Raw genomic sequence first — 23,386 nt, 5'->3', positions numbered from 1 at the left:
CAAATTGAATCGAAAACTGAAAGCGGCATCTGCATTTTCAAGTCAGCCAAGCGAATCGAGAAACGCTTCTTTTCAGGCCAAAGAAAACTTTCTCGCAAGTAGAAAGTTATTCAGAGAAAGTGATAAAAAGAATTAATTATAGAGAAAGTTGTTTTATTTGTTTTCTTTGCAAAGATTTTAAACATCTGATGGTTTGTTATTAGCATCTTTTTTCACAAAGGCTCTCACTGAACATTTACTTTGACACAACCTGCTCTTCACAAGGCCATTTTTATTCTGTTCTCTTTTTAAACAGAATAAACCTGTAAAATTAAGCAGACAATGGCCACATTTACAATACTAGTAACAATAGGACGACAGAACTACTAAAAGCCCTGAAAAGTATCAGAAAAATGTTGCTCTGCCCCTTAAATAAAAATTGAAAATGTGTACTAACCAAAACTCGAACATTCCTAGAGGAAGAACCCAGTAGATTAAGGCGATGGTTCCCCAACTCCACAGAAAGTTCACAAATAATCCGATTTAAACTGAATATGAGTTGTAGAAACTTCAACAGTTTTGCAAAAGTTTTAACACAAGCTTCACACACAAATCAGCATAAAACTGCATTTAAATAAATAGTGTAAAAACAATATGTACGGTAATACATTTATTAAAAAATGCATATTTAGTAAAGATTTTAAAACTAATAGACAGAAACAAAAATGCAAGTTAACTCAAATAAACAAGCACAAAAATTTTCATTTGAATAATTTATTTGTTTTCTCCGGAATCTTAAAGGGGCCCTACCATGAAAATTCTACATTTGAGGTTTTAAATACATTTTACTGTTCATTCCTCTCTATAAAGAACCCCAAAACGGTATTTTCTCCAAGAAGAATCTGCTCTGACAGCTCCTCCCCCAGACTACAATGAACACAATCCAAAATGTGTCAGCAAAATACAAAGTTTGAATAAGGGTAAATCCTGGCAAGCATTTGCAGACCGCAGCGCATCCATCTTTCTCTTCTGTTTTGACCCACCCCCATAGCTGCTGGCCAATGACTGAAGAGATCTTTAGTCACGCGGTTTTGTTTATAAAGTTTGGTCACGCTGAGGAGGCTCATTGACGTTCTATGGGCAGGCTCAAGGATGACGTTGTGAAATGGGCGGGACAAACAAGGAGCGAAAGGCGGAGCCTCAGAGATCGAGTCGTTTACTCGGTATTTAAACAGTCCACAAAAATGACTAATATTTCATAAATAATTTGCTTTTTAGTGTTCCGAAGGTACTATATGATCTTATATATGGACATAATTTACTCTGAAATGCTGAAGGAAATCATGTTATGGCCTCTTATAAAGAGAAGCAATAAAAGTGAAGTTTTTTTTCTATCACGTGTGGTAAATTTTGAAGCAGTTTCTGTGTACCTGGAGGCACAACCCAACCCCACATTTCTCACACATCCAGGGGGTGCTTCTTTTGCAGAAAACACACTGCTTCCTCCCCTTGCTCGCTCTCTGGCCAGTTTCAATGTCCCGCCCTCTGCTGGTGGGGCAAGGAAAATGGCCCTGACCGGTGGTCTGCGCTGGCTGGGCGAGCGGGACGTCGAGCAGCTCTGCGCACAGCTGCTCCTGGAAATCCTGGCGTGACAGCGGCTTCTGCTCCAGCGTCAGGCAGAGCTCCTTGTGAATGATGTAGCTGTTGGTGACCGCTATGTCCAGCAGGTGCTGGAAGACCGTCACGTCCCATCTCCTGGTTTTCCTCTGGACCGAGTTGGTGCTTAACATCTGTCCAGAGGTATCCACCCCTCCCATGTACTTATTGAACTCAGTCACTGCGGTGGGCCTGGGGAGGGGGACCCTCTGACTGCAGCCATCCTCTGTTCTTTGCCATCGCAGGATGCTCTCCCCTCCGTACACTGGATGGACTGTGGTGCACAGGGAGATCTCTCTGGTGTCCATCCACTTGACGTACAGCAGGTCACCATCCCTGATCCACCGGATGGAGCCCCGCTTGGACTTTTTATTCAGAGTGTTTTGTTTGGTTGTTGGGACACCAGTTCTGCTCTGTCTGTACATCCCACAAGCACCAAAGCCCTGCTGGATCAGATGGCGAAAGAGGGCGGGGCTGGTGTAGAAGCTGTCGCAGTACACAATGTAGCCCCTCCCCAAATACTCCTTGTTGACCAGTTCAGCCACCACGTCAAAAGCCAGGTCCTTTCCTGACGACCTCTGGTTTTCTCCTGAGTGGAGCATGTAATCGATGGTGTAACCATTTACATCTGCCAGCACAAAGAAATTCAGTCCAGACTTCGCCGGCTTGTCGGTGTCTTCGTGTTCTTTTATCTGGAGCCTCCCCTTGGTTGCCAACATCCTCTCACCCACAGAGATGTGCTGTCTGGGATGATAGGCGGCTTTACAGCGACTGCTGATCATCTCCAGGAGACATCGGACCCTCTGCAGCGGGTCATGGTCCTCTGTTCCCATTCTCTGCTCATTGGCAGCATCTACATCAGGGTCGCTGAAGTGCAGCTGGGCGCTGATGGCCAAAAACCTGTCTCTTGGCATCACTGCGGCGGGGTAGGACACGTGAAAAATGCCGTTTTTCCTCCAGTAATCTGTTATTCTGGGGAAGTTGCAAACAGACATGTAGAGCAACAGTCCCAGATATTTGGTTAGCTCCGGAGATGTGAGATCCTTCCAGGGAAACGGCTTTCCTGTCTCCTTTTTCTTTTGTACAAAGTTATTTGTGTTTTCACACAATACTTTCAGCACCGTTGCGTCAAAAAACTGTCTGAAAATATCTCCAGGTGATTGCTTGCCTGTGGTGAGGGGGGGCTGGACGCCCGGCGTCCGCTTAGGATGAAATCTTAGAGGGGGAGGACTCCCTAGATCAAGATCCTCCTCCGTCTTCCAGGCGTCTGGGGTTTGGGATGCGTTTACAGCAGCAACAGCAGCAGTGGTGATAGGACTTCTGCTTCTGGACCGGGACTGACGCCCGCCTGGACTCCTTTCCTGACCCTCCTCATCCTCCTCATCCTCTTCATACTCATTTCCTGGTATCTCCTCGTCAGAAGTAACTCTGTATGTAGAAGGGATGAAATGAATAATACAATAAATGACAACTCTACAAGTTATGTATAAAAAATGAATGCAAATATCATTTTAAGTAAAAGAAATCCATGCATTTGTAAAGCTGTACTCTGTTCTTTGATATTTACATCTATACAACTCCTTGGTCCGGTCATGTTTATGAATAGGAACTTAAACATCTCTACCTGGATATATAAAGATAATGCTGTTACTCAGTACAACTATGTAATACCAGGAATACATGTACAACATTACAAAATCTAGGAGTAGCACAGCAATTTGACAATAATAGTATTTTTTTAAATACGAACATGTTTCACTACAATATATCTAGTGCAGTGTTCACACATGTGAATACATTTTCCTAAAAAGAGTCAAAGACTGAAATAGTTTAACAGAATAACCAACGTGGCATAAAACACACAAAAAAAATCAATAAAATCCCAGCCAGCAAGGTCAAGTAAACATGGTTTAGAAGTGGGCAGAAAATGTGGACCCCAAGTGGGTTTGTCCTCAGTTTCCATGGTGACCCCACCTGTGTTTCCCACATTGACTTAAGTGAACACTCAGTGGGTAGACTCGCTATGCTAGTCAGCCGCCTGGTGGACAGTGGAGCTCGCTAGCTCAATACACCAGAGCCTAATAGCGGAATACAGCAGAGCCTACTAACTTATTACAGAGGAGATCCCTAGCTTGCTACAGCGCAGCTCAATAGCATACTACAGCAGAGTTTGCTAGCACCCTACGTTGTCCACCTGGCGGCTGGCTAGTGTAGCGAGCTAACTCCCTGAGTGTCCACTTAAGCCAATGTGGGCAAACACAGGTGGGGCCAACACAGAAACTGCGGACAAATCCATTTAGGGTCCACATTTTCCTCCCACTTTTAAACCATATGGGGTCCGTTTGGCCTAACTTTAAATAGTCTCATTGTTTTTGACAATTTCCAATTATATATTATTATATTTTCCAAAGGAGACAAATATATTTTAAGTCAGTTTCATTAAAATGATTTAGTAAGGTTGACTTTTCCTGACCCCTTGCTCTTAAGTATGTATTATGTGGCCAAATGATAAAATTAGCATTATATATATATATATATATATATAATTATAATAGAAGTATATAACTAATAAAAACATTGCCATTGATTTGCAAAGTATCATAAACCTAGAAACTAAACAATTGCTGACTTAAAAAATGTAACAGTTTAAGAGAGGCGACCTTACCAAAACCTCCAAATTGACAAATATAATCTTTTCCTGGATAATATCTCTGTATAATTTATTTAAATCTATTGTTAATAATACACTTATTGGCTGATAAAAATATTGTATTCCATTGACTTTTTCTCAAGTAATGTCATAACTATGTTGCCTGTAATCAACAAATCCACCATTACACAACCAGACCGGCTCCAAAACTAGACACAAGACAAATGCAGCCCATTCTACGGACCAAAATCATTGAATATACGTATAGATCCTGTAAATAACTCTATTTCTTTATCAACTTACTAAGAAAAGTTAAAAAAGAGACTTTTATCAAAATACTTACTGTGTTATTGTTATCACAGGAAATACCATATGGATCTATAAAAAAATTTAGAAATTTTGTTTTGGATTGCTGCTCTTTTGTCTTGTTTTAATAGTTGACATGTCTAGTTTAGTTTTTCCTTTTGTTTATCTGAATCTGTGTATCAGTCGTACATTTGTTTTTCAAATTAAAATAAAAAATTTAAAATGAGCACGTATTCATCTGGAGTGGTCTTCCTAAAAGCGTTTAGGATTCTTTCTTCCAGTTCCCTGTACACTGATTTGTTTTTACGTAAACACATGTATTTTATGTTTAGTTTTCTTTGTTTACTATGCTATGAGTAACGTGCATGTTTTTTTATTTGTTCTAATTCTGGAGTGTCAAACTCAATCACACAAGGGCCCCAAATCAAAAAACACCTCAGGTCGCGGGCCGAACAGGATAAACATTTATTGAACACTCTGAAACAAAATGTTTAAAACTGTAAGACCGCAACTTTTTAACAGAATTATGAACTAGATATATAGCATTATTCTATAAGCAGGATTTGGCCACTGAAGATGCTAGTGCTGATAGCTGAAGATGCTGAAATTGATAGCTAAAAATGATGAAGCTAATAGCTGAAAACGCTGAAGCTCAAAGCCAGCTAAAATATTGGCTAAATACCAAATTAGCCAAAGAAAATCTTTTATATATATATATATATATAATACTTTGGTTAGCCAAATCAGCTAGCATGTAGGCTGAAAAAAATAGCTAAGCTTAAAAATAGCCTTAAAATCTTAGTAAATCCCAAAATAGCCCAAAACGCTATCAGAATGCCAATTTTTTTAACTTTCAAACTGTAACTTTTTAACATAATTATGAATAATAAAAAGGCAGGAATATTATTCCAGAATCAACTTAAACCTTAAAGAACTTTCAATGTTTTATTCTCCATAAAACTATATTTTGTCGAAATTATACAAGTTAGAAATGAGCTCAAGATAACATTGGGTCATTAATAACAATGAAATAAAATGATCTGGAGAGTCGGATAGAATTACCCGGAGGGCGGGATCCAGAACCTGGGCATTGATTTTTACACATGTTCTAAATGGATAAATAAATAGAAAAGGCCATCTGTGTTCACATACAGGGATGGGATATTTATTTATCACTCGTGCTCTCTTATGGGGTCCAGATGACCCGACCCTTACATACGTATATGTGTGATCCCTCCCATGACAAAGGTGGACAGGATTTATGTCTGCCACAGACATTAGTGAAGATAAAAAATCCTTTTAAAAAAAGTACAGCATGCTGTCTTGTGGAGTCCACATGACCCCACTTTAGAATACCACAAGGGTTAAATAAGTCTTTGTGCGATTTTCAATTAAAATCATATTTTGTGTAAAATTTGGATCTCAAAACTGTATGTTTTGAGCTAAAAAATGTAAACAATATGGATCTGATCGAATAACCAGCTCAAAATCTTGCTGAGGTACTACAATGTTGTACTTACTTCCCAATGGTCGTTTAATTATGATGGGGACGTTTTTAGACAAAATCAAAAGATTGAGTCATTTTCCAGGACACATTTTCTGCAAATTGGAGCAGGTTCTTAGAAATTCACCTCTGAGTTGTGGGCGGGACCGTTGGCACAGAGAAAACCATACTCTATTACCCATCATCCACCTGTTTACACTGTCTCCGGCTAGCTTTCAGCGCCTCACACCCCAACATAACATTACCGGTGCAACAGAAACGGTGAGCAATATAATTTCTATCCAGACATACAGTTCTGAGCCAGATTCCAGCTCAAACCAGGAAAACAAAAACGTTCATGGATCTATTTGTCTGTAAGTGGATGCATCAGAATGGAACGGAGCAGGGAGCTTGAGGCCTGCAGCCCCTTTTGTCTGCTCCTTCTCTGATTCACAACAATTGAAACATTCAGAAAAGCTTTTATTGTTTATATTTGTCCTCCATCATGAGCAAAATGACACAAGAACATGTTAAAAAAGATTGACTTAATCAGAGTGGGGCTTTAAGAATAGCAAATAAATGTACTATTCTACTTTATCATCAAGTAATTGACTAAAAGTGTTAATTACATTAATATACCAGTTATGTAAAATAAAAAAAATGTTATTGTGTGAAATGAAATACATATTTGACAAAATACAATAAAATTACAAAAAAATGTTGATGAAAATGAGCTAATTTGACAGGAAGCTTGACGCTAATAATCCATATTTGTCATATAAATCTTAACCTGGGCACAAAGGTTTGACTTACGGCATCTGGAATGAGAACACGCCCCACGTCTCATCTTGATCTATTTCCAGTTCTTCTTTCAGATCTCCGACAGGAGCTTTCCTCTTCCGGTTTGGATCCGTCGTCATTTTTCCCGCTGCGATAATAAACGTCCTTTTTATGTGTTCCGATAAAACACAACTAAACACCAACAAAATGCAAGCCTGCTCAGAGTCCCTTTACTAATCCTGGACTACGTCACTGCTGCAAATCTAAACAAAAGGCGGGGAAACCACGGCGTCTACCGTAAAGTGTGGAAAAGCTGCACGAGCGTCTGTTCTGGATCCGTTGGAGCTGCGTTAACTGCGTACGGTGTTGGAGATTTACGGTAATCCGAAGAGTGTCTGTTTTTTCCCGTCTCCGCTGTTAATCCAGAGATGTCCCCGGTGACACGAAACAAAACTCGCTCTTCGAAACGAGCGTTATTCGTTTACACCATCCCCCATTTCTAGCGGATCTGAAGCAAAAAAAAAAACAAAAAAACACACACACCTAAAGTGTTGCATTTAATCAACGCGAAGCTGCTCGCATATCCACTCAAAGATGCTTTTCCTCCACGCCAGAGAATCAGACGATTTACGCCAACTGCGTAGCATTTGACTGCTGTAAAGTATGGTATATCAGCGCACAGCTGTCTGTCTCTATTCGGAATCCGCTGGAATTACAGATAATGCGTAAATGGTTTAAGAGTTACGGTGATTCAGTGGAGGTCAACACAGGAGCTAAAGCTCCGGTGCTAAAGGATTATTGGACTGTTTATCTCCAGAACAGAACGCTGTAAGCATGTATTTAAAGTCTGCGGGTATCTCATGCTCGTTCTGTCGGCAACACAAGAAGTTAAACCAGGGAGTAATATATTCTCGGTGTGAAAACATAGCCAACACTAGATGGCGATAATCAAATCGGAGAAATATTTTTGAGCGAAGAAGAAGAGAGGGCGGAAGTGACAGGATCTGCCTTCTTAAACCTAGCTGAAAATGGCGGCGTCCGTGTGCCGTGTCGGGAGCACTGTAGGTCGAGTCCTCGCCAAAGCACGCAGCGTAAGTTTAGTTAACTAGTTACTTGTAGTTATTAGCGACTTCAATCTGGCGTTTTCTTATTGTAATGATCACGAAGTAGAAGATGGTTGTCATAGACGAGACGACTTAGCTAACCGGTTAGCATTCTTGAGCTAATCGTGAAGGTAAAGGTCAGTGAACAAAGCAGGGTGCATCTCTTTTCCTTAAAATCTGCGGCTTAGATCATTTTAGAGAGAATTGTTATCTTAATGATCAATGAGATAATTGTTGGTACCAATTCATACATTATTTACCAGTTTGTCCTCAATTTGTCCTCACAGCTCAATGCTAACGGGATTAGCAAAGTCAATTTAGGACAACAATGTCCTAACAGAGTTTGTGGGGTTTATCTTACATTAATCCGAAGTAAAAGTTGTTCATGTTTAAAGGCTGAATGATTTAGGCGTGTTGTCACCAGTTACTCTCATTTATTAGTTCCCTTACTCAATTTATGCAGATTGAAGCCGAGAAATTCAACCCGATCAAACCTAAACCAGCCAAAAACCATCATTACTAGTCTAACTGTTCTTTTTTCCTGACGTTTCTTTGCTGCCGTGTTCCACCTGGTTCATGTTTGACGATTAGATATGTTGTGCATGACTAGCTCGTTCAGCTTGTCTGCGCTGCCATCACAAAGAACTCTTGCCATTTTTGTCAAATGTGACACATCGTTTTGAAACCTGTCTTAACATTCTCCCATCTATCCCTGTTTATACGGTCTCTATGAATCACAACCAGTGAAAATCCCACCTGCTTTTTCAGACAGTAACCAAAGACCGTTAAATGAAGCATCGGCTGCAGTTCTTTTCTGACACTGAACTTGAATGTCAGCAGGTGGTCTTTGTGCTATAGTTGAGTATGTAAAGGGAATAAATGTACTTAAAGTACCTCTCCAACTATATTTTTATATTGTTAAATACTTCCCAGGGGTCTTGTAATAATGATTATTCAGTTTCTAGCAAAAATATAAAAAGAAAAAAAAGAAACCTGGCATTTTTTAAAGACATATTTTCTTCAGAGTAGCAGCAGCTCATTAGAAATCCAATTCTGATTTGTAAGCAGGACTGTTGGTGCAGAAGTAATCCCACATTGGTATCCCAGCATTCTTTTGTTTACAGTGCCTCATGCTAGCTCACAGCCCGTCACAACCCCAAGCTAACATTAGCTACGTTTGAAAAATGGCGAGCAATATTGTTACAGTTTTGATCCAGATTCCAGCTCAGATGAGGAAACCCAAGACGTTCATGGATCTGTTTGTTTGTCAGTGGATGCATCAGATTAGGGCGGAGCATGGAGCTGGTGGCCTGCCCACTTTAGCAACTACGCCACTGCAACAAGATTTTTCAACAAAATGTTTTCTTCCAACACGATTTGAATAAAAAAATAGTCAGAAACGCAGTTTTCATCTTAAACTCTTTTATACGTCTTTGTTAAAAACACCAAAAACATAATTGTTATTGGAGTGGGCTGTTAATGTTTTATTTCAAATAACAGCTTTAACCCTGTTATATTATCACATTTATACTAATGAATAAAAAAAAGATCTAATTGGGGGTTTTGACATTTCCATCATATATTTGCATTTTATAGACCCACTCCATTAAAAAATTGTGTTTGTAGCTTGTTGTTGTAGCATTTTCTCATGCTAAAGGACATATTTAAAGGAATTTATTATTAAAACTGCAGTTTGGACTGTGTCTTTATTCCATTTTGTTCCACTGCTAATGTTAGGTTGGGGTTTTGAGGGGCTGTAAGCTAGCAGGAGAGGGCATAAACACAGGAATGAGAGGAAATGAGAGTAGGCTTACTTCCACAGTCCCACTTATAACTCAGGTGAATTTCTGATGAACCCCTGCCGCTCTGCAGAAACTTTCTGAGAAAACAACACGTGTGTGATTTTGGTTTAAAACAGCATCATCATGATTTAAAGAACGCTAGAAAGATCAAAAGACGATTGGAGTGTGACTTTAATGTATTCACAGCTGTTTGACCATCTAACCTCACCCCTTGTGTACTATTGAGGAATCATCTCTTAAGGAAAGTTCATTTGAAATCTAAACTCCTTCATCCTTCCAGCCCATCCTGCTGTCTTTGCGGCGTGGACAGGCCTCCGTTAACTTTGCCCAGTGCCTGCTGGGAGCCCCTGAGACCCATGTCACCAGCCTGGACAATGGTCTGAGGGTTGCTTCAGAGGATACCGGACATGGCACCTGCACTGTAAGAACACACGGACTGCTCTTTGTGTCAGACACGTTACCGTCTCAGTTACAATGTCAACCGTCTTCCTGTCACAGGTCGGACTGTGGATCAGTGCTGGCAGTCGCTATGAGAGCGAGAAGAACAATGGAGCCGGCTTTTTTCTGGAGCACATGGCTTTTAAGGTAGGAATGATGAACTGAAGGAGCGTGGCTCTCTGTACCCCATGTTGTAGTGCTGGGCGATATGACGATACATATCATGTGGGCGATAGAAAAGTGTCTATCGTGCCATTTTTCCTCTATTGTTTCTAAGCTATTTTGGTCAATTATTACGCCAAATATATCATTAAATTGACTGAGACAATTGCGTAGATGTTACCTCGTCACAAAAATGTATATGAGTGAAAATAAAGACAAATTAAAAGAGATTCTTGCAACAAAAAAAAACTCGTAAAGCTGCTTTATGTTTGATTCACACTATCGTGAGTTTTAAGACAGGCTTTTCGTTACTTAACACAAGTGCAGAACAATGGACGCGGAAGAGCTTGAAATTGTAGAAACAGACTCCAGGCAGTCGAGAAGAAGCACTTTCAGCTAAAGAGGGGGACGTTTGTGATTTGGTTACATTTTGGATTCAAGACGTCCGACGATGAGCAGAAAACAGCAACATGTAAACTATGCAAGGAGGCTATTCCCGCGCAGATGCTAACACAACAAACCTTCTGTCACTTAAGAAAAGTCCATGAAAATAATCATATGAGATTACAAAAATAAGAATTAACCACGCTGTGGAACAGGACTGTAACAAGTATCCGAGTACTTGGATTCGATCTGTTTCCAAAAGGTAGAGTACGAATATTCGTGACGTCCAACAAATCGCTGATTTGGGATCTTTATAAATATAGTAGAGTGTAGTAAAATATTAATTGCTCTGAAATACAGAATAATATTGGATGAACTAAAACACTGGAAGTAAACCTTCAAAATAAAGCTTCTTGTTTTCAAAGTAAAACTAACAAGTGGTTTTTTTTTTTCTCTCAAAACCTGAGACTGAAGTTCCGCTCACTCACATAATTTCCTAAAGAAAAAAACAAATTAGCTTTAACATCAGAGCTTTAGCTCCAATATTTATATTGTTTTGGTAACTCTTCAACAGTTGACACAATTTATGTATTTCTAGTGGAATCTTGTGCAAAAATGTGTTTTTCTACTTAGAACTGTTTGGCACTTTAAAAATGTTTTTCATAAAAAGTATTTTCTGCAAATTCACTTTAAATACCTGTGATTATTGAAACAATGTCTGGTAGACACATCTCTTCTCATTCTCATATTGTTATTGTAATATAAGATAGTTACAGTTTTTTTCCATATCGCCCAGCACTCCCACGTTCTATCAAATGCTACATGGTTTCTGTTTCTTAGCCTCTCCTAAAGCCAAGGAAAACATGTGTTTGCTCCTGTAGGGAACAAAGAAGTATCCCCAAACAGCCCTGGAGCAGCAGGTGGAGTCTATGGGGGCTCACCTGAGTGCGTACACGTCCCGGGAGCACACGGCGTACTACATGAAGACCCTTTCCAAAGATCTGCCCAAAGGTGAGAAGACTTTCAAACACTCAAAGGTTATCTTTTTCATTTTGTCACAAAAGAACACATTAAATCAGGGGTCGGCAACCTTTAAGCCTTAAAGAGCCGTTTGGTTCAGTTTCTTCCAGATCAACATCCAGTGAGAGCCAGAAAGTCCCACGTTATCGTTTAGAAAAATACTCAATATTTAGGCTTTTGTTATCATTAACAATCATTTAAAAAACTTAGATTTAAAATATTACAATATTCAATTACAACAGTGTCTATATGCTTTTACAAATGTTTTTATTTAATTTGACAACAGTACACACAAGTTCCTTTCAAAATAAAATACACCAATTAAGATCCTGCTGCAGCAAAGTAATTCCAAAATAAAATCCAAGACAGTCAAACATGATGTTTTTATCATTAGGATTTTAGTTCACTACCACTATTGTTCTCATTTACTTTAATATATAAACAACATTGAAGTAGAATCCGATTATGAAAAAAACTCAAAACATTAAAAATAAACAGAGCTTTTTATTCTCGCATAATTCTAGATTATTAATTGTTTTAAACTGCATTTGTTTAAAACTTCAACCACTTTTAGTAATTTACCAAAATATAAGAATTGTGGAGACTTAACCAACGTGACAATTAAAACACAAATTTAAAAATCATTTCTACTGAATTTCTATGACATAATTTTGCTCTGTGGTTTAACATATTAAAAATTTAAACAGAAATTCCAAAACTGAGATAACTATTTTTTTACGAACTACAGAGCCACAATAACGGGATAAGGAGCCACATGAGGCTCTGGAGCCGCAGGCTGCAGACCCCGGCATTAAATATAAAGTTATCCTTAAATTGTGAAATCTTTGCGTTTAAATGATTATGTAGTTAGCTTCACTGTAGCGAGTTGTAGCTACAGAGGTGTTTGAGTTTTCCTGGTTCTCGTCTCGCAGCGGTGGAGCTGCTGTCGGAGGTCGTGCAGAGCTGCTCGCTCAGCGAGGCGGACATCGAGCAGCAGAGGGGCGTGGTGCTGCGTGAGCTGGAGGAAGTGGAGGGAAACTTGCAGGAAGTCTGCCTGGACCTGCTGCACGCCACCGCTTTCCAGGGGACTCCTCTGGGGCAAAGTGTGCTGGGCCCCTCCAGCAGCGCCAGGTCAGAGCCTCGGAGCCTTCATGCACGCGCTGAAACGTTGTGCTGGAGTGAAACACAAACGTACCATCAATAGAACAGTTTGTGGTTCAAGGGAAACCAACCAGGGCAGGTGGAGGCCGACTCCATTCTCGGCTCAGATTTGAAAAATGCAAAAAAGGGGTCGGGGTTAGTTGAAGCGACTGAGCGGGAGAGTCATGTTGCATTCACACCAAACGTGGCAGGCACGGCAGAGGCGTCAAGTCTCAATGTTAAATCAATGTAAAGACGATCTGCCGCTGTGGCGAGCTTGACGCAGCGCGTCTACCAATCAGGGATCCAGTTTTAGGCACGTGGCTTTTTCAGTGACTATAATCAAAGAAACATTCAAGATGGCGGCTCGACGCGAGGATTTTTGTCATGAACTTCCATCAATTTTATCAACTCGCAGGGGCCGCTAGGTTCCCAGAAACTGCTCGCTCCACGGACTCCGTGGACCCCAGACAGGTGGAAGTAACGTTTGAACCGGCCCTCGGGTGCTGCTCTCTCTGGAAGAGTGAAGCACACAGAACCCAGAGGCTCTGAAAGATCTGGTGAAAACAAACATCGATGTGCTTACCGGTGACTGTAGAGCTCTCCAAAACATGTAAACCCAAGATACTCGCTCAACATCATCCATGATGTGACAACGGATGAATTCCAGAATAACTTCAGCGGCAGGAGCGTCAAGGCGTTGAGCAGGAACTTTGACAGGCGTCAAAAGAGACGCGGCACCTGCCGTGTTTGGTGTGAATGCATCATGAAACCAGTCGAATAATCACAAAATTCAACTTTAGCACCTCGATTCAACCTCTAGGGGGCAGCACACAAACGGTTTTTGACTATATTTTCAGGAATTAAACAAGTTTATTTTAATTTGTCAAAAAATTGACAGCAACTAACAGACAGTACTTTAAAAGCCCATTTATAGAAGTCAACAGAAAAAAAAAGGATGATTTAGGGTTTGGTTACTCTTGAAACTTCCTAAGTTTCTGTTGTTTCCTTGAACTCCTGCAGGAGTCTGACTCGCCAGGATTTGGTGGATTACATCAACAGCCACTACAAAGCTCCTCGCATGGTGCTGGCTGCAGCTGGAGGTAGGGCTCCTTCGTCCTGATGAGGAGCAGCAGGGGATGTCTGCCCCTCACTGACATGTTCTGTTGGTCTCTGCAGGAGTGAGTCACGAGGAGCTGGTCGGTCTGGCCAAGTCTCATTTCAGCGGCGTGTCCTTTGAGTACGAGGGCGACGCCGTCCCCGTGTTATCACCCTGCCGCTTCACTGGTAGTGAGGTGAGGATTTGCAATCACTCTGAGGATTGTTGCGTCCTCGTTCAGTAGATTTTATGGAAGCAAGGATTTCTTTCTGGTGTCCTCGTGGCCGTGGGGCTGTGGACTGATCCGTCTGTCCGTCCTCAGATCCGCATGCGGGACGACGCTCTGCCTCTGGCTCACATTGCCATCGCTGTGGAGGGAGCGAGTGCCACCAGTCCGGACATCGTTCCCCTCATGGTGGCCAACGCCATCATCGGCAGCTACGACCTCACCTATGGAGGTGGAAAGGTTGGAGAAAAATGACTGTTCTTTTTCTTCAAATCTCAAAAAGTCATGCCTTCATGCCACTGACAAAATAGGATTTTTCCTGGATGAAAATTAAAATAGAAGGCAGCAAAGATTCATCATAAAACATGTTTTACTCTAGTGAATATAAGGATTTGGATTTCTTCTGTAGTCAAAATAGTATTTTTAAACTTTTCATTCATTGAATTTCCAGAAAGGACGTAGGTCAGGGGTCTGGAACCTTTAACACTAAAAGACCCATTTGGTCCAGTTTCTACAGACCAGAACCAACGAGAGCAGCTAATCTCACTTTATCTTTTAAAAATGCACAATATGTTTGACAATTAAGCATTTATTTATAAATTTAGTTTTAAAATATTACAATAATTGATTACAACAGTGTTTATGTGTTTCTACATATAATTGTAACTTATTTTACTTTTGATGACAGCACACACTAGTTCCCTTCAAAATAAAAGCCACCCTGTGTTCTCCTGCTGCAGCAGATTTACTTACATTACAAATGTAAGACATCCAAGCGTGATAAATTTAATTATTTGGATTTTAGTGTGCTTTTCTTCCTCCTAGTCTCAAAAATAAACAACGTTTTTGTAGAATCTATTTATTTAAAGAACATTTTTATTAAAAACACAACTCAAAATCATTTTCAATCATTTAAACCACATTGGTACAAAACTTTAATCACTGTATTTTACCAAAGTAAAAACTTTTATTTGACGAACCATAAATTACAAACACAAATTTAAAAACATTTCTGTAGAATTTCTGAAAGTAAATTCAAATTTTTTTTTGCTTAGATTCTTGACTGCTAAAAATCTAAACAGAAATTTCAAAACTTGACAGACTAATCTTTTATTTATTAAATTGTTAGCATTTTTCGTTCAAGCTAATGAGCCACAATAAAGGGATAAAGATCCACATGTTGCAGACCCCTGACTTAGTGAATCTAAAGATTTGGAAAAGTTTTATTAGAGGATTTCTTTATGTATTTTTTCTTTTGTACTGAGAGTCATTTTGACAAGTTATTCCATGTAGTTCTGTCAGATATTTATTTCAATCTAAAATTTCATTTTAAAGTGGTTTTTTTTTATCACATTTGAAAAAACTTAATGTCATAAAGAGCGTTTACAGTAATGGAAAACAGAGAAAAGTGGAAGTAAAAATAAATACATATAAATTTACGGGCCATGAAAAAGTAGAAAATGTCCAAAATAAACACAAGTACAGAGTTAAAAGGCTGACTGTGGGAGTTTTCTGCTCATAATAAGGGATGTGGGAGGAAACGACCTGCCCAGGAGCCCCTGAGCTCCTCCGAACCTCCACAGTTTGCTGCAGGGGTGGGAGGTGTTATTCACCAGGATGTTAGCTTCTCCGTGCAGCTCAGGACAGAAGCCTTTCTCCTCATGCGGTTGTTGACCCTTTGCTGTCTGGATCTCCTCGCAGCACCTGAGCAGCCGCCTGGCTCGCCTCGCGGTGGAGGACAACCTCTGCCACAGCTTCCAGGCCTTCCACTCCTCCTACAGCGACACCGGCCTGCTGGGCATTCACTTTGTGAGCGATAAGCACAACATCGACGACATGATGCACTGGTCCCAGAACGCCTGGTGAGCAGAAACGTTGGAGCTCGGCTCCTGAAGATGCGGCGTTCCTCCAGCAGAACGGTCTGCTCTTGTCTCTGCAGGATGAACCTGTGCACCACGGTCACCGAGAGCGATGTCGCCCGAGGCAGGAACGCTCTGAAGGCCAGCCTGATCGGACAGCTGAACGGTACGAACATCAGAACAAAAGATGTAGAAAATGCCGAGGAGCTGCTGTAACGACCTGTTAACCCTTTAGGAACAACGCCGATCTGCGACGACATCGGCAGACACATCCTGAACTACGGCCGGCGCATTCCTCTTGCAGAGTGGAACTCTCGCATCGATGTGAGTCCGAACGCTGTGCTCCTCTCAGAACAGTTTGATTTCATGTTTACAGATGTTTACATTCATCCTTTCGTAGGCTGTGACTCCCAGAATGGTGCGAGACGTCTGCTCCAAGTACATCTACGACAAGTGTCCGGCTGTGGCGGCTGTTGGTCAGTAGTGTGTCCTTTGAGGCTTTTCTGAACCCAAAACAATGACCTTTCTAATCCATTCTTCTCACGCTCGTCCTTCAGGCCCCGTGGAGCAGCTACCGGACTACAACAGGATGCGCAGCGCCATGTACTGGCTCCGCTTCTAAAGCCCAGCGCCGGGTGTTCCAGGTCTGCTCTTCAGCCTTATCCCTCCTTCCTTCAAGTGAACACCTGAGGACAGATGTGTTAGTGGAGCGTCATGGGCAGCCATCAGTCTTCTTCTCTCATTACTATAGTCCAGACGAGCAGCATACGAGTCTTTAAACGATGTGATGATTGTTTCCTGAGTTGGAGAACAGGAGACGGATGGAGAAACATCGACATGACGGCCTCAATTCAGAATATAACCAGTGTCCAGCAAGAGTATATTTATGATTTCTAAAACATTTGTTTCTGTCCACTATTGTACATAACAGAAGCTGTCATTCTGACACGAATAAAAAGATTGGAAATAATTGTTTTTTTTATTATTCTTTCCTTTTATGACATTTTTTAGTTTATTTCCTTTTAATGTTTTGGCTCCTTTTCTGTTCTGTATTTCCATTTTGGGCTGTTAAGATGCAGTCATGCATATAAAGTAAACTAACTGAGTCTGGATGACCTGGAAGCTTCCTGGAGCCACAAGCATTAAAGGAAGTCAAATCAAACTTTATTTATACTGCACTTTTCATACATAGCACCCCCACCCCCAGGGGTGTCAAACTCAATCACAGAAGGGACCAAAATCCAGAACACATCTTAGGTCACAAGCTGAACAGGATAAACATTCATTGAACTATAACAATTTTTTTAAAAACTAACTTTTAAACATAATTATAAACTAAATATATATTTTTACCTGTGTGAATGCTGTAAACTGAATTTAGCCACTGAAGATGCTGAAGCTTATTGCTAAAAGCACTGAAGGTCATAGCCAGCTAAAATATTAGCTACGTGACAAATTAACCTAAAAAAACAACAATTTAGGTCACTCCCAAACTGCTAGCATGTAGCTGAAAAATAGGCTAAACTCCAAAATAGTCAAAAAATCTTAGTAAATACCAAAATAGTCAAAAAATCTTGCAGAATGCTAATTTTTTAAACTGTAACTTTTTAACATAATTATAATAAAAAGGCAGGGATATTATTCTAGAATAAATCAACTTAAACCTTAAATAACTTTCAATATTTTACTCTCCATAAAAATATATTTTGTCAAAATTATATAAGTTAGAAATAAGCACAAGATAACATCGGACATTAATAACAATAAAATAAAATGATCTGGAGGGCCGGATGTGATTACCCGGAGGGCCGGATTCGGCCCCCGGGCCTTGACTTTGACATATATGACCTAAACTGATGCAGATAAATATCAGGAAACAGGCTGAGCATGGCAGTTTGTGGCACAGCTACATGGTCCTAATTAGGGTCCACCAGGGAACAGTACCTGGATTTTGGTCCTGAAAAATCCAACATCCCGTTATGATTTTATAAACTTTTTTTAACCACTTTTCCAGTGTTTTACAGCGACTGGACCACCAGATCCAAATTGTGCTTGTTCTGAACTTTATTTCATTTTTATCAGCTCTCTAGGTCCTTCCTAAAAAAATGGATAAACGTTGCATTGATAACCTGCAAGATCTCCGGGTGGCATTTATACTTATTCTGACAGGCCCATAACCCTGGAACAACAGGAGAAGAAAGGGCCCGTGAGCCTATAAACAATTGCTATTGATTTATAACCACAAAAAAGTGCCGGCCAATAAGAGGCAGGACCATGATCCATGTCAGCTGTAACTTTTCAACCGTTAACACGATCATTTCATTAGATCAAGTTTCTGGTTGTAGCTTCTTTTGGCAATCTTGACTTCTGGAGGTCGTAGCGAGCGCGTTTGTACTCTGTGGCGTCTCCTGACTTGAAAGTTGAACATCGCTTCTTGATTTTCTTGTGTTGATCTGTGCTAAACCAGGGTTTTTGTCAGGGAGGATGCATACAGTCAGGGGGAGGGGCTCTAGTCCATGTAGGTGCTTACTGTTTCTGTGTATTCATCAACATTTGCTGGAGCGTATGCATGTTTGATGTTACTGCAGCATTTATCCAGGATGTAGTTTCCACTTGAGGGGAAGTTGATAAATTGCTGGAATTTTATAAGGCTTGGTGGTTGTGATCCGGTTGGAGGTTTGAATGATCAGTGGTTCCAATCCGGTTGATGGTTTAGATCAACAGTGATGGTTCAGATCCGGTTGGTAATTTGGATGATCAGTGGTGGTTCAGATCCGGTTGGTGGTTCGGATGATGTGGTTCAGATCTGGTTGGTGGTTCAGATGATGTGGTTCAGATCTGGTTGGTGGTTTGGGGATAAGTGGTTCAGATCTGGTCAGTGGTTCAGATCCGGTCGGTGGTTCAGATCCGGTTGGTGGTTCAGATGATGTGGTTCAGATCCGGTTGGTGGTTCAGATAATAATAATAATAATGGATTAGATTTTATCTGCGCTTTTCAGGACACTCAAAGCGCTTACATTGTGCATCCATTATTCATTCACACCTCATTCATACTTGGTGACGGTAAGCTACTACTGTAGCCACAGCTGCCCTGGGGCAGGCTGACAGAGGCGTGGCTGCCAGTACGCGCCTACGGCCCCTCTGACCATCACCGGAACATTCATACGCATTCAAACACCAGTGGAGCCACACTGGAGGCAAGTTGGGTTAAGTGCCTTGCCCAAGGACACAACGACACTTGGCTGGCGGGAGCCGGAATCGAACCGCCTATCCTTCGATCATTGGCCGACCCGCTCTACCGCCTGAGCCACTGTCGCCCTATGATGATGTGGTTCAGATCCGGTCGGTGGTTCAGATCCGGTCGGTGGTTCAGATCATGTGATGTGCTTATGCTGCGTTGAAGGCTGCAGCTCAGCGCCCAGCAGCCCAGACTTTGCCGGTTGGTGAGTCTCCATAAACGGTTTCATTTCCTCTGTGTTTATTTTTCTAGTTTCTGCTCCTGACGACCTCTCAAAGTCTTAGTTGATCTTGATTAGTTTGTGTTTGACCTGAAAAGCCCTTCCTCCAGCTGCCTTCCTGCCCCCTCAGAGAACGTCAGATAGGTTTTGGGGGGCAGATCTGGACCTGCTGTGTCACATTATGGCCTCAGCCGTGACCCAGGGTCTCCTCGGCGTGCGTCACATTGGATCCATGACTGTCGTGTGGCTGGTATGACCCCAGACATCTGCTTCCTGCTGCATGACGTTAGTGCGAATCTTTAGCGTTAAATCAGTTAAAAGTAAAACGCAGGCCCTGGGGGCTCGGCCGCGGCTGCCGTGCAGGCCTCGCTACATCGCCATCATTAACCAGATGAGGACGAGTTCTTGATGGGCCGGATCGAGGCTGACTCAGGACGCCGCCGCTGCTGCCTCTCCCCTCGGGGCGTTTTCTGCCTCTGCTGTGCAGCTTCTCAATACTTTCCTCTGCTAATAATAGAGGAATGAGAACATGTGTGCGAGGAGAGCAACAGTTTCAAAGTATCCCGCCACGCCGATGAAAACACATTCCTTTATTCAAATGGAAGCCATTCTCAAGTTATCCTTCAGACATTAAGTTCTAACAGCAGTTCCTGTATTTCTGTCATTTTCCTGACAAACAGTAAATTAAAGAGTGAATTCTTGTTCATTGTCCTGTTCCTGATGCTTTTCATGGTGGGTTTTGTGTTAGTGGAGACAATGATCCTTACAGATCAGATCTGAATGTCCTTTAGACTGACAAACGGCTCATTTACTGCAGAGGAAATCAAAGATCTGCAGACATTTTTCCACCTTTTTAACTTCAACAGTCAGACGTTTTCAAACATGCAGTAGAGAGCCAAACGAGGGAGTAAAATATCAGTGAATTTAACTTTTAATGTTCGTACATCAGGAGGATTCTGTCTGCTCCACCAAAAATCCTTAGACTACAATTCAGGCTACAATTCAGAGGCTTTTTTTGAATGATCTGGACGGATTTGGATGATTAAAACTTTATTTTATGTTTATTAATCATAATTAGTTGAATTGGGTTTGATGAGGCTTTCACTGAATTGATTTAAAAAAAGAAATCTTTCTGGAGACGCTTTAGTGATGTTTTTTCTTCTGGTTTGTTTTCAAACTTCTGACGTGAAACAGCAGTGGGCGGAGCTCTGACTCCAAACAACTCCAATTCATTGTAGGTTGTGATTAGGATCATGTTATTTTTAGAAAGACAGAGGAAGTGAAATGAAATGAGGGGAGGGTGCAGGGACGTAAAGAGACAAACAGAGAGGGGAGCAGCGGACGGCTGTCACGGTCGGCTCAGATCGCACAGGTGTCTCCTCCAGGAGCGCAGCAGGAACCCGACAAACACTCTGAAGGAGGCGATCGCTGCCACAGGAGGAGGAGTGGACAACTTTTCCCAGTGGAAACACTGAGTGAGTCCGGGTCATTTCTCCTCCCTGCAAGATTGATTTGAGAGTTTACTGTGTGTGGAAAGTCTTAAAAGCTGCGATTTTTAGATGCACTTTTTGATGTTGGATGTTGGGAATAAATAGAAAAATCAAAGATTTCTTGTTGCTGTTTCAGACGGTCCTGACCATGCGAGGCGTGTGTTTGTGCTTCTGCCTGGCTCTGCTGCTGCCTCGCTGCGTCCAGAGCCAGCGGAGCCATCCAGCTCTCGCCCAGCTGGATGAGGACACTCAGAGGGACGTGCTGGCCGTCGACATCCTGAACCGGAGCGGAGTGCTGAACTCGCTGCTCCGGTCGGAGCATCACCTGGTGTTCAGGCGGGCGCGACCTCCACGGCCAGCCTCCCAGGTGCCAAAGAGAGCCCAGCAGGGGTCACGCTTTGCCCTGTCCCTCGACGTGCCCACCAGCATCCTCAGCGTCCTCATAGACCTCGCCAAGAACCAGGACATGAGGACCAAGGCGGCAGCCAACGCAGAACTGATGGCCCGAATCGGCAAGAGGAAATGAAAGGAGCCGAAACAGTCCTCCAGGCAGAGAGAGCGATAGTCAAAGATCCGTATCTGTCCGTTAGAGCTTAGACCCGTTTTCTACGTGTGCTTAGTTTCTGACTCTTCAAGCATAAACAGATGTGAAACACAGGACTCTGCAAACAATAGGAAGAAGCCGGTCTTTTTGTCTGACTGATGATGCACCACAAGGTCAGGCGGTTGGGAAACGTGTCTCTTTTGTCTGCATGCGTGACTGTCAATTCAAAGCAAAAGTTGTCTGATTAAATCCAACATGATTACCATACTTTTTCTCCCAAGTCTCATTCATTTCTGCAGCCTATCAGCCCAGTTTGGTCTAATTACAAGCATCAGCGGCCCATAAAGCAGCAATGAATGCGGCGGGGCCGCGGCAGCCTGCGTCAGCCGTCGCAGGATCTGATGTGCGATAGCGCATCAACAAAGACCCGGGCAGGATATTGACCTCTGAGAGAAGAACAGATCCTTTATGGAGCTTTGTTCACCAGCACTCCATCGGTTCAACAGCTATTTTAAGTCTCCAGATTTAACTAATATCTGCCGGATGACTCATGTGAAGCAGAAGATGTGAAGCAGAGGAGGGAAATAAAACGTTCATCTGATTAGCTTTTTCACTGGTCACAGAGTTAAGTTATTTCACGGAGGTGACGGCTGCACAGACGGACATGAACGCTGTGGGCGGAACGCCGCTCCTAACGTCAGGAAATGGCGCTTCCTTCCAGATCAATCAACCAGAAACTCATGGTTCAGCAGATGAAAAAGATGTTTTGATCGGATGATTTTATGGCATTTAAACATTTTCCATTTCCTGTTGAAAACGTTAATTTAACAAGAATATTTTCTTTTTCTTGTTTGGACTTGAACCCTTTAATACCTGAGGGTCGCCGGTGAAGCTTAAACACAAAATCTTTTTCATACTGAAACTTTTAAACCGTTAACACGATGATTCCAGTAGATTCTGAAGGAGAAAAGCGGCGCGTCGGGCCTGGCTCTCGGGCCGGGCCTGGCTCTCGGGCCGGGCCTGGCTCCCGGGCCGGGCCTGCGTTAACCTTTGATGGGAAACTTGAGGAAAGGAAATCGTGTCCGGACTGCACATCAGGATGTTTACAGAAAAAAACATCAAATGTGTATTGATCTAAATTGAAGAAAGATTTATTCTTTTAAATGAGAGGTTTTACTTCAGTGTCACTTATGTATCAGCAAATTATAAAAAAAAGTTTTAATACATATTTTGTAATGCACAAATCAAACCAAAACTGTGACCCAAAAATGGAGGATTGAACCTGAATCGTTGCATTCCTCGTTACTAGCCAAAGGTTACTGAGCAGAATTAAGCTAACTTTCTTTTTAAGGAAGCTTTAATTCGAAAGTTTGCCCATCAATGGAAGCAGGGAGGTCACATGACCTCAGAGTCTCCATCTCACCTCCATCTTTGCTTTGAACAGTCTTTTATAAATTCTTTGAGCTCTCTTGATAAAAATCAGGCTCACCACCAACCAAAAATGCAAAATAAATAAATAAACTATTGTCTGTATTAACAATATTCCTATAAATGTTCCTTGAAAAATAAAATCTACTAAACTCAAAGAAAAAAGTCTATTATGATCTCTCATTCTTCTGGTGAACGCCGGGCCTGTGTGGAAAAAACCTCAGAGCTGACCTCCTAGCAATGATAAAGATGTTTTACACCAATTAGGAGAAACTGATTCATTTTCCAGGCACACCTGACTGTCTCTTACATCACTCTGGTAACAACCGATAACCTCCTGAAAATGCTCTACAGCAGGGCTAATGGTTCCACCTTGAGA

General features: G+C 41.7%; 2 protein-coding genes across 3 annotated transcripts; one reads left to right on the top strand and one right to left on the bottom strand.

Moving 5' to 3' along the window:
• Positions 1-772: 772 nt before the first annotated feature.
• LOC112159277 (piggyBac transposable element-derived protein 4) lies at positions 773-7,025 on the bottom strand. Its single transcript, XM_024293261.2, has 2 exons — positions 6,888-7,025; positions 773-3,063 (listed from the first exon to the last, which is right to left on the bottom strand). Exons 1-2 carry the CDS (start codon positions 6,992-6,994, stop codon positions 1,374-1,376), a joined length of 1,797 nt encoding a protein of 598 aa, XP_024149029.1. The 5' UTR covers positions 6,995-7,025; the 3' UTR covers positions 773-1,373.
• A 107-nt stretch (positions 7,026-7,132) lies between these two features.
• On the top strand, positions 7,133-17,057 carry LOC112159278 (cytochrome b-c1 complex subunit 1, mitochondrial). Of its 2 annotated transcripts, none has more exons than XM_024293263.2 (13): positions 7,133-7,233; positions 10,040-10,180; positions 10,258-10,344; positions 11,625-11,754; positions 12,696-12,894; positions 13,927-14,006; positions 14,083-14,198; positions 14,325-14,468; positions 15,930-16,090; positions 16,168-16,253; positions 16,323-16,411; positions 16,488-16,563; positions 16,645-17,057. In XM_024293263.2, exons 3-13 carry the CDS (start codon positions 10,333-10,335, stop codon positions 16,707-16,709), a joined length of 1,158 nt encoding a protein of 385 aa, XP_024149031.1. In that variant the 5' UTR covers positions 7,133-7,233; positions 10,040-10,180; positions 10,258-10,332; the 3' UTR covers positions 16,710-17,057. The 2 variants fall into 2 exon arrangements, with proteins under 2 accessions (XP_024149031.1, XP_024149030.1); XM_024293262.1 differs by lacking the exon at positions 7,133-7,233 and adding an exon at positions 7,674-7,945.
• Positions 17,058-23,386: the final 6,329 nt, after the last annotated feature.

Source organism: Oryzias melastigma, linkage group LG7, assembly GCF_002922805.2.
Source record: "Oryzias melastigma strain HK-1 linkage group LG7, ASM292280v2, whole genome shotgun sequence".
Lineage (NCBI taxonomy): Eukaryota > Metazoa > Chordata > Actinopteri > Beloniformes > Adrianichthyidae > Oryzias > Oryzias melastigma.
The sequence above is the reverse complement of the archived record's forward strand: the minus strand, read 5'-3'. Positions and strand labels throughout refer to the sequence as shown.

What these genes read in the sequence shown, in the direction of transcription:
- LOC112159277 (XM_024293261.2), bottom strand. Translation starts at nt 6,994, where the DNA reads ATGACGACGGATCCAAACCGGAAGAGGAAAGCTCCTGTCGGAGATCTG. An exon ending in GTGTTCTCATTCCAGATGCC is followed by an intron (nt 3,064 to 6,887) that starts GTAAGTCAAACC and finishes TTCTACATACAG; the next exon opens with AGTTACTTCTGACGAGGAGA.
- LOC112159278 (XM_024293262.1), top strand. Translation starts at nt 7,883, where the DNA reads ATGGCGGCGTCCGTGTGCCGTGTCGGGAGCACTGTAGGTCGAGTCCTC. An exon ending in GGTGCTGGCTGCAGCTGGAG is followed by an intron (nt 14,007 to 14,082) that starts GTAGGGCTCCTT and finishes TGGTCTCTGCAG; the next exon opens with GAGTGAGTCACGAGGAGCTG. An exon ending in GCCGCTTCACTGGTAGTGAG is followed by an intron (nt 14,199 to 14,324) that starts GTGAGGATTTGC and finishes GTCCGTCCTCAG; the next exon opens with ATCCGCATGCGGGACGACGC.